The sequence below is a fragment of the Pelobates fuscus genome, chromosome 2, assembly GCF_036172605.1.
Source record: "Pelobates fuscus isolate aPelFus1 chromosome 2, aPelFus1.pri, whole genome shotgun sequence".
In the NCBI taxonomy this organism is placed as follows: Eukaryota; Metazoa; Chordata; class Amphibia; order Anura; family Pelobatidae; genus Pelobates; species Pelobates fuscus.
The window spans coordinates 95,230,526-95,240,092 of NC_086318.1; the positions used below are offsets into that span (position 1 = coordinate 95,230,526).

A 9,567-nucleotide genomic window follows, 5' to 3' on the forward strand; every position below is an offset into this window, starting at 1 on the left:
GGGACAATGCATCAGCCTTAGAGTTCTTAGAACCAGGTCTATAAGTGAGCACGTAGTTGAAATGAGTAAGGAACAAAGACCAACGATCCTGCCTGGCGGACAAGCGCTTGGCTTCCCCTATATAGGACAAATTCTTGTGATCCGTCAAAATAGTAACCGGGTGTAAAGTCCCTTCCAACAAATGTCTCCACTCCTTTAAAGCCATAATGACCGCTAATAGTTCCCTGTCACCAATATCATATCTGCTTTCAGGCCCAGACAATTTCTTGGAAAAAAAACACATGGGTGCAGCGGTTTATTCAAACCTAGCCTTTGGGACAAGATAGCGCCTATACCTGTCTCTGAGGCGTCTACCTTGAGTAAAAAAGGCAAAGAGGTGTCAGGATGAACTAATATCGGTGCTGAGGCAAACTGTTCCTTGAGTGTTCTGAAAGCAACAAGCGCCTCATGAGACCAGGTCTTGGTATCAGCACCCTGTCTAGTCATATTGGTAATAGGAGCAATAATAGAAGAGTACCCCTTAATGAAGCGCCTATATTAATTGGAGAATCCGATAAACCTCTGAATGGCCTTGAGTCCCTTGGGCAATGGCCAATCTAAAATTGATTGGAGTTTAACCGGGTCCATCCTAAACCCGTCTCCAGAAATAACGTAACCAAGAAAGTTTATCTGAGATTGGTCAAAGCTACACTTCTCCAATTTGCAGTACAAACCATGTTGTAGAAGCTTACGCAATACCCTTCTGACTTGTTTGTGGTGAGTCTCAGGCTCTCTAGAGTGTATTAGTATATCATCCAAATAAACTATAACACATTCATGTTGAAATTCCCTAAGAACCTCATTAATTAGGTCCTGGAATACAGCAGGAGCATTGCAAAGCCCGAAGGGCATTACCGTATACTCATAGTGGCCATACCGGGTATTGAAAGCCGTTTTCCATTCGTCACCCTGCTGAATTCTCACCAAGTTATAAGCTCCCCTCAGATCTAACTTGGTAAAAATCTTGGAGCCTTTCAGACGATCAAATAGCTCAGTAATCAAGGGAATAGGATAAGCATTTCTGATCGTTATCTTATTCAAGCCCCGATAATCAATGCAAGGCCGTAGAGTGCCGTCTTTCTTATCTACAAAAAAGAAACCGGCCCCAGCTGGAGAAGAGGATCTCCTAATAAATCCCTTGTCTAGGTTCTCCCGTATGTATTCCTCTAAGACTAAGTTCTCCTTAGTGGATAGAGGATATACAGTACCCCTCGGAGGCATAGTACCAGGCAGGAGTCTAATCTTACAGTCAAAGGACCTGTGTGGGGGTAAAGTATCAGCCCTCTTTTTATCAAAGACTGCCTTTAAATCCAGGTACTGAGATGGTATCCGTAAATCTGTGGACTGGTTAGAGTTACTTGGTGCGTCAACTACGCAAACCGGTGAGATTTTCTGTAAACAACCTCTCTGGCAACCCTGACCCCAGGAGACTATCTCACCTTGTTCCCAATCAATAATAGGGTTATGCTTCTTAAGCCAGGTATACCCCAAGACTATTGGAACTGAAGGAGATGAGATAAGCATGAGAGATATTCCCTCCTCGTGTAGAATACCAATGGTTAACTTAACTGGTATAGTCTCACGAAAAATAACAGGGTCTGATAATGGTCTACCATCTATGGCCTCAACGGCCAAGGGTGTATCCCTTAGCTGAGATGGGATAGAGTGGTTCGTGACAAAGGCTTGGTCAATAAAGCTTTCAGCTGCTCCGGAATCTATCAATGCCATAGCATTAAGTACTCCCTTTTCCCAAGCTAAAGAAACAGGTAACAGAAGCCTATGATCCCTGTAATCATATATAGAGGACAAGATAGAAACACCCAAGGCCTGTCCTCTTGAGAAACTTAGGTGCGAGCGTTTCCCGGACGGTTAGGGCAATTTAGGCGTAGGTGACCTCTTACTCCACAATACATACACAGACCCTCCCTTCTCCTGTATTGTCTTTCACTTTCTGAGAGAGGAGTGTTACCTATTTGCATAGGTTCTGGGAGAGCTAGAGTTGTAGATTCAGAATTCTGAAATGCGGGAGCTAGTCTTAAGGAAGGTCTATGAGTTCTATCTCGAGTGTTCTGCCTCTGTCTCATACGTTCATCTATTTGAGAAATAAATGAAATTAATTCTTCCAAATTTTCAGGAAGATCTCTTGTGGCAACCTTGTCTAGGATCTCATCTGATAATCCGTTCAGAAATACGTCCATATAGGCCTGTTCATTCCACTTGACCTCTGCCGCCAAGGATCTGAACTCTAACGCATAATCCACAAGGGTTTGGCTATGCTGTCTAAGACGTAATAGTAGTCTAGCTGCATTGGCCTTTCTTCCTGGAGGGTCAAAAGTCCTCCTAAAAGTAGCGACAAATGCATTATAATTATAGACTAATGGATTATCATTTTCCCACAGAGGCTTAGCCCATCTAAGAGCTTTGTCAATGAGTAACGAGATTATGAATCCAACCTTCGCCCTGTCTGTAGGGTAGGCGCGGGGTTGTAATTCAAAATGAATCCCTATCTGGTTTAGGAAACCTCGACAGGTATCCGGAGAACCGCCATAGCGTAAAGGCTCCCACTGTGGCTACCTCTAGGCCTGTATTAACAAGAGAGATGGATGGTGTACGCATCTCCTCTGATTGATTACTAGGATGGGATAGCAATGCTTGCAGCGCCAGAGCCATCTGGTCCATTCTATGGTCCATGGCTTCAAATCTCGAGTCAGGAGAACCAATCTGAGCGTTTGTACCTGCAGGATCCATTGGCCCTGTCGTAATGTCAGGATCGGGACAGGGATCCAACACGCAGAATACAAACAGGAGCTAGGTACGTATACCGGACCTTAGAATGGTCGGACTAACGTAAGGAGAAAGCAAAGAATGGTCAGAGACAAGCCGAGGTCGAGGGAACGAGAGAACAGGTAAGCGAGAGATGAGCCGAGGTCAAAGGACACGAGAGTTAAGCAGGAACGAAAATACAAGCCGAGTCAGAACCAAAAAGACAAACAGTAATAAGAGCACTGAGTGACCAGACAAGCTAGAACCACGACAGGGCAATGAACCATTACACACATCCCTATTTTATACCTTGGCTCTTTAATTGATGACTCCGCCCCTGCTGAGCCCTGATTCGTTGTTCGGAACTAGATTGACAGGTCGGGACGTGATTGCCGTCATGACGTCGGCTCCTGAGCGCCGCGTCATAAAAGGAAGCGGGGCTATCGCGGCCGGCGTGTAAACGGCTATGAGAGCTGTGAGGATTGGGTGAATCAGCCCCCCTGAGAGGACGGCCGTTTGAAAGTCTAACCTCCTCCGAGGTAGAGACTTCAGGTACCCTGACAAGTGTCGTCTTAACGGATGGGCACACTTGGCAGTTGGCCAGGGGCCACACTTGCCAGGGGCCCTACAAGCATATGTGTCACTATGGGGGGATTACTTCAGTGCACTGCTAGGAGCCTATAATGTTGTTAAAATGGCTCTGGGTACAGTTACACCATGGTTAGTTGGAAAACAACTGTTACACATTTACACACTGCAGCTACATGTCCCCATCCATTGTAAGGTTTGACTGTTTAGACCTGCAGCTGCCATTTGAAATTTGGCAGAGTTTAGGGGACAGGGACACAACACGCAGGCCACTTCAATGAGATGAAGTGATCTGGATTGTTATAGCAGTGGTTACCAAACCAGTCCTCAAGTCCCACCAACAGTTAAGGTTTGGTCAATTGGAATAAAACAGGGAAATACAAAATTCCTGGACTGTTGGTGGCCCATGCATACTAGCTGGCTTGGGAACCACTGGCCTATAGTGTTTCTTTAATATGTTGTAAGTGAAGCATATGCTGTATGTCAATATATTTTGAAACATATAAAACAGCCAGGAAAAATAACAGTTTTCAGACTGACATAAAATATGACAGGAAACTGTGCTAGCTAGTGTATTAAAGATAATTGCATTAAAATCAGTTGCATTGAATATCCAAAGTAAACCCAGAAATGAAAAAAGAAAAATTACTTTAACATTTGATCATCATCACCATACCTTTTCCCATTCATTATAAACTGTGTACTGGTGCTTTCTCGATTCCTGAACAGTCTGATTATTGATCGACGCTGCTATACCTTTCTGAAGGTCATGGAATAAAACTCTAAAGGAAAAGCCAAAGATAGATATTTATTTCTGTTATTTACTTAATTTGTTTTGGAATATTCCATTGAATACATTTAGAAAAAGGTCAATACCTCTCCATGAAATACATTTGTGCAGTTTATATAATTTAAAAATAAATAAATATATAAGATGAGTTTTAACCCCTTCTAAGGGAGCTCAGGGGGAGCCGCATAAATGGTGGTTTTAACACTATAGGGTCAGAAATACATGTTTGTGTTCTTGACCCTATAGTGTTCCTTTAATAGATACAGCAATGCTTACATTGCAGGGTAAATACACCTCTAATGGCCGTCTGGTTGACAGCCACTAAAGGCACTTCTGCTGTGAGAAGAGAGACAGACTAACATGGTTATTCACTTAAGTGAGTATTTAAAGTGAATTCAAAGTGAATATCAAATTCAAAGGAAAAATAGCCAAACTGGAGACAAGTCTGCTATGTTTCTAGCTCAACTAATTTAGTCTTAAATGTGAATTCACTTTGAATTCTCACTTTAGTGAATAACTCTGTAAGTTCTCACAGGTAACCATTTGATTGGAGGGGGAGCAGCACTGTTCACTCATACGTTTTTGATGGGGGTAGGAGAGAAGGAAACTAAATTCTGAGAAAAACACAAAAGTTTCTAAGCTATAGTGTTTTCTTAAAATAATGTTTGTTTTGTCTATAGTTATACATGTTATTGGAAAGTTGTATTATAAGTTGCTTTTTATTGTCTAGGCGTTTTATAAGACAATCAACAATTAAAGACAAAATTGAGTTGTAAGAGAAGTATATGCCATATATAGATATTTTTTTAATCATATAAAACAGACAGGAAAAATAACGGTTTTCAGACTGACATGAAATATGACAGGAAACGTGCTAGCTAGTGCATTAAAGATAATTGCCCTGGAAGCAGTCAAAATATCCCACAGTCGCATTGGATATCCAAAGTAAACCCAGACATTAAAACAGAAAAATTACAACAACATTGGGTCATTATCACCATATATTTCCCATTCTATTATAAACCCCAAACAATGACCAAAAACAACAACAACAAAAAAAGAGAAAGATAAGACTGTAGCGTTTTAATTAAAAAGCATCTTTCACTTCCAGAGTGACAGTTCCCGGTTCCTTCACCCCGGTAAATACTTGAAAAATACAGGACATACTTGAAAACGAGATAAATCTCAATGTATCTTTCCTGGTAAAATATTTTATAAATAAATAAAGAAATGCTATTTTAGAAAAATACTATTTATTTTCTTCGCCTCATTTGCAGTGGTTACCTTGACTGTTCCTAGACGTACATAATTACATAGGCTGAAAAGAGACTTGCCTCCATCAAGTTCAGCCTATGGAATGCTGGTGAGGAAGCTCAGTTGGTACCTGACTACAGAGCCTGTTCAAAAACATGAGGGCATAGGTTCAAATCCCAGCATGATTTATAAATAAATCACGTGTGTTTATATGTACCATCTGCACTACCTTTTGTTCTCTGTTCTTATTACAAGCAAAGAACATAATTATGCTGGAACTGAAAAGGAGTCTGCCTACATACACTTCTACGCTGATATTTATTTGATGGGCTTACTTATATCCAAGTTCCTGTAAGTGCAATTTATAATTTGCAGGTTTATTGGTACCTGATTACATTACCCTATGTTGAGTCTGTTTGCCTTTTACATAAAGTGGGACCTCGGTTTATGAATTTAATGCGTTCTCCGGGACGTTTCGTATTGCGAAAAATTCGTAAACCGAAACACGGTTTCCCATAGGAATGCATTGAAAACCAATTAATGCGTTAACCGAGGTTCCACTGTATTTGGATATATTTTGCCTATTGTTTCTTAAGGTGGTATTACCTCCTTTATATTGTGGAAGGACTAAGTACAGAACCGATACAAACTAGTATTAACCAGGTATATACTGATATAACCACTACACCCTGAGGTGAAGGGTATTTTTAAATTAATTTTATGGTAAGAAAAAAAGATATAAATATCATGAAACTCACTCATAGTCTACTGTGTTCCATGCTAGGAGACGTTGGATTGAGTCTGTATGCTTGGCATTAACATGAAAATCTACGGTCATCTGAGGTTTTATATTTTTGACTGAATCGGGGTTCCAAAAGTCCAGCTAGAAAACCAAAGTTTGTTTAGGTTATTATTCACATAATATACAACAGTGATAATACAAAAAAGAAATAAAGAAAAAAATGTAATACAACAAAAACAGAGTATGAGAATGGACAAAAGCTTAGAGAAACCCAATAGCTTGCATTTCAGGTAGTCCCTGCTTAGGTCTCAATAATGTTTTGGCTCCCTTGCATCATTACCAAGAATACTTATACCATTAATACATTCAGTGTATTTAGTGACAGGGCAAACTGTAAAACATGATTACATGTGACACTGCAATGTTCTGTCTAGCATTTCTATGACATCTAGGTTGATCTTTGGATTCTTAGAGCCTCTATCCTGGAAAAATGTTAGTAAATGTTGCACTGCATCCTTGAATAATTCTTTATCTTGGAGCTCTTTTTATATATTTTGATTTTAGAAACGGTTACTAAGAATTTTCTGAAATCTTGTTTTGTTTTGACATGTTGACACAGTGTATATATGCAGCCACTATATTTTTGGCATTCATTTTAAAGGAACACTGTTATGATTTGTTATTAATTTTAATACAACACTGTAATCACAAATGCATGTTTGCAAAGGTTTTAACTATCTAACTCCTTCCCAGTGCGGCTTACAAGTGCAGCAATATTAAAAAAAAATTAGTTTTACTTTCATTAGTAGTATTAGTTTTGTTCAGTTTGTGCTGCACACACAACTAGAGCATACTGCTTTTCTCCTCTGATGAGACCCAAGCAATGATCATTTTCATGAGCTGTACATGTTTCAGGAAATTACTGCCCACAGCCTGGTACACAAAACTGTGAATCGGACTGTGTATGAAATGATAGTAGCCGTCCTTTGGTGATATGCTGGGAGAGCATCAGGGGAGAAAAAAATAACATTATCTCTGTCTCCAGCTCTGTCTCCATACTGGTAATGGGGACTGAGGGACTGAGGGACTGAGTTAAGTTTATTTACGGCTGCAAGTCAGGGATTACACATCAAATATTACAATTTAGCATTGTTCTTAAGATAAGAAATGCAACATTATATTAACAATATATCAATAAAGACCTTCCATTTTCAGCTTTTCAATGTGTTTGCTTAAAGAAAGAGGCAGAATTGTATTGGTTCCGTTCCAAATGGAATGCGGAGATAAAACTGTCACATTCTCTTCATAAGGAACAGTCCCTTCCCAGAATTTGTAATATTCTGAAATATGTGTTTGTGAGGTCTTAAAAATAAAATTAATTGTAGAAGCCCACACAGACGTACTTAGTGCTATTCTGTCCCCATCTTGGCTCCCTATGCACCATTTCTGCAAAAAAACAGCTATTGTGACACCACAAAAAATTTAGGAGAGGGCTAAAAAAAGATATAGTTGCAGCACATGGAGAAAAAAAGGAAGGATGTGACTGTCTAATACATAAGGATGTGACATGTCTAATATGTAAAGCTGGAAGTAGCAGTTGCTTAATCATACATATCCCCACAAAGAACCAATGGACAGAGGAAAATCAGGTGACAACTGTCATAGAGTAGTTATTAGGGCAAAAATCAAATGGACACTTTGGTGTCCTTTTCCTTTGGATGCTCCTGTCTGCTATGTATTTGAAATGTTACAATAAAAATTACAATTAAATTAAATGTAAAAAAGTCAGTCAGCCTAGAGAGAGCATAGAGAGAGAAGGAGAAACAGAAATAAACGTTCCCCAATGCAATTAAACTCTGGCTGATGAAATCCGTCAAATCATTTGCTAAATTTACATCCATTTCAAGGAATATGGAGAAACACAATAAAAATAGTTAACAGCTCAGTCATTTTAATGTTTGTATTTGTTATTTGTCATAATGCACACTACACTGAAGATTGATAATTTCTTTCTTTTTTTCTATTGTAGAAAGTGTGCATTATTTGTTGATGTCTGGTCTCTGTAATACTCGTCGTTATATATTTTTGTTATTGCAAAAACATTAAATAAAGAATAAAAGAGAAATGAAAAAAAAATTGATAAATTGATGTTAATTTCAAGGAATTTATAGTGTAGTAAATGTAAATGGAGAAACAAATTAAACATGGTTAACTCAAGTCATATATGTAATTTTTAACGTTTTATTTAGTGATGGCATTTACAGAGAATTGGCAGTTCACATTAAAGTGATTACGGAGACAGGAGCAGTGATAAAGAAACAATCATGGCAGAAAAAGAATGGATCTCCCCCTTCCCCCAAAACATTATCCACCGAGTAGAAATATTATTTTGCTTAAGCACAGATTAACAAAAAACTATTCACTTAAAATGTTATTTTTTTCCTATCTCCTTTTTAAAGAATACTTCTAGCACAACACCATGTCAAAAACTGTAATCAACAAAAAAAGGATTCAAAGACATCACACAAAGCTTAACATATTCCTAATAAATAGGTTTATTCTTTAAACATTAAATTGTAATGAACTACTTGCAATGTGCTTTAGAATTCATTACAATTTCATATCTAGTGAATTAACTTATTTGTTTAAATATACATAAAAAAAACTTACCTTGAATTTATTGTCCATGATTTGAATTAATTTAATATGCTCTTCACTTTGCACTTTAACCCGAAATACTTTGTCTCTGAAATATATAACATTGCCATAAATCCATACAGTCACTATATGTAGTGGAAAAAGAAAATACTGCTCCAGAATCCAATTACAATTTGTAATATATCTGTTTTGGTCCTATGATAATGATAATAATAATAATAATAATAATAATAATAATATATTTACCCATGGTAAGTAAGCTTTGATGAAACTAAAAAGGCAGTGGTAACAAATATCCATATCCACAAAAACGGCATAACTACTCTTTCTTTCTTTATTTTTCTTTGAGATTTCAGTTTGCTTTTATAGACCATATCTAATACTGTTATCTGAAGAATGAAATCTCCTTCTAGCCGATTACTGTTAACTCACTTCACTTCTTACATGCAGCATTTTGCATATTTTCAAAGAATGATCTATACAATACATATAAAAAGTGTCAGTTCCACCCTAGAGTGTCACTTTAAAGGTACATGCCTTACGTTAGGACTGTGGTGGAATCTCGGTAAAAATAAATTTAGTAGGCCGAGATTACCACGTGGCATGTGTACGTGCATATGCTGACGTATCGATCAGTTGGTTGCACGAGGCAAGATACGATCAGTAGTGGACGGAGCATGTGCAAGAATACAGGATATAGTATTCCCCTCCTCCATTGTGCTGGACAGGCCAT

The 9,567-nt window shown here is 38.3% G+C and overlaps 1 protein-coding gene across 1 annotated transcript in view; it reads right to left on the minus strand.

The window, feature by feature from the left end:
• The window catches only part of LOC134586719 (mast cell carboxypeptidase A-like), a 42,577-nt gene extending 33,398 nt beyond the window's left edge, over window positions 1–9,179 (minus strand). The window contains exons 1-4 of the mRNA XM_063442473.1: window positions 9,081–9,179; window positions 8,847–8,922; window positions 6,193–6,317; window positions 4,067–4,172 (exon numbers count right to left, since the gene is read on the minus strand). Coding sequence (XP_063298543.1) covers window positions 4,067–4,172; window positions 6,193–6,317; window positions 8,847–8,922; window positions 9,081–9,151 — 378 coding nt within the window. The 5' untranslated portion in view covers window positions 9,152–9,179. The remainder of the gene's footprint in view (window positions 1–4,066; window positions 4,173–6,192; window positions 6,318–8,846; window positions 8,923–9,080) is intronic.
• Window positions 9,180–9,567: the final 388 nt, after the last annotated feature.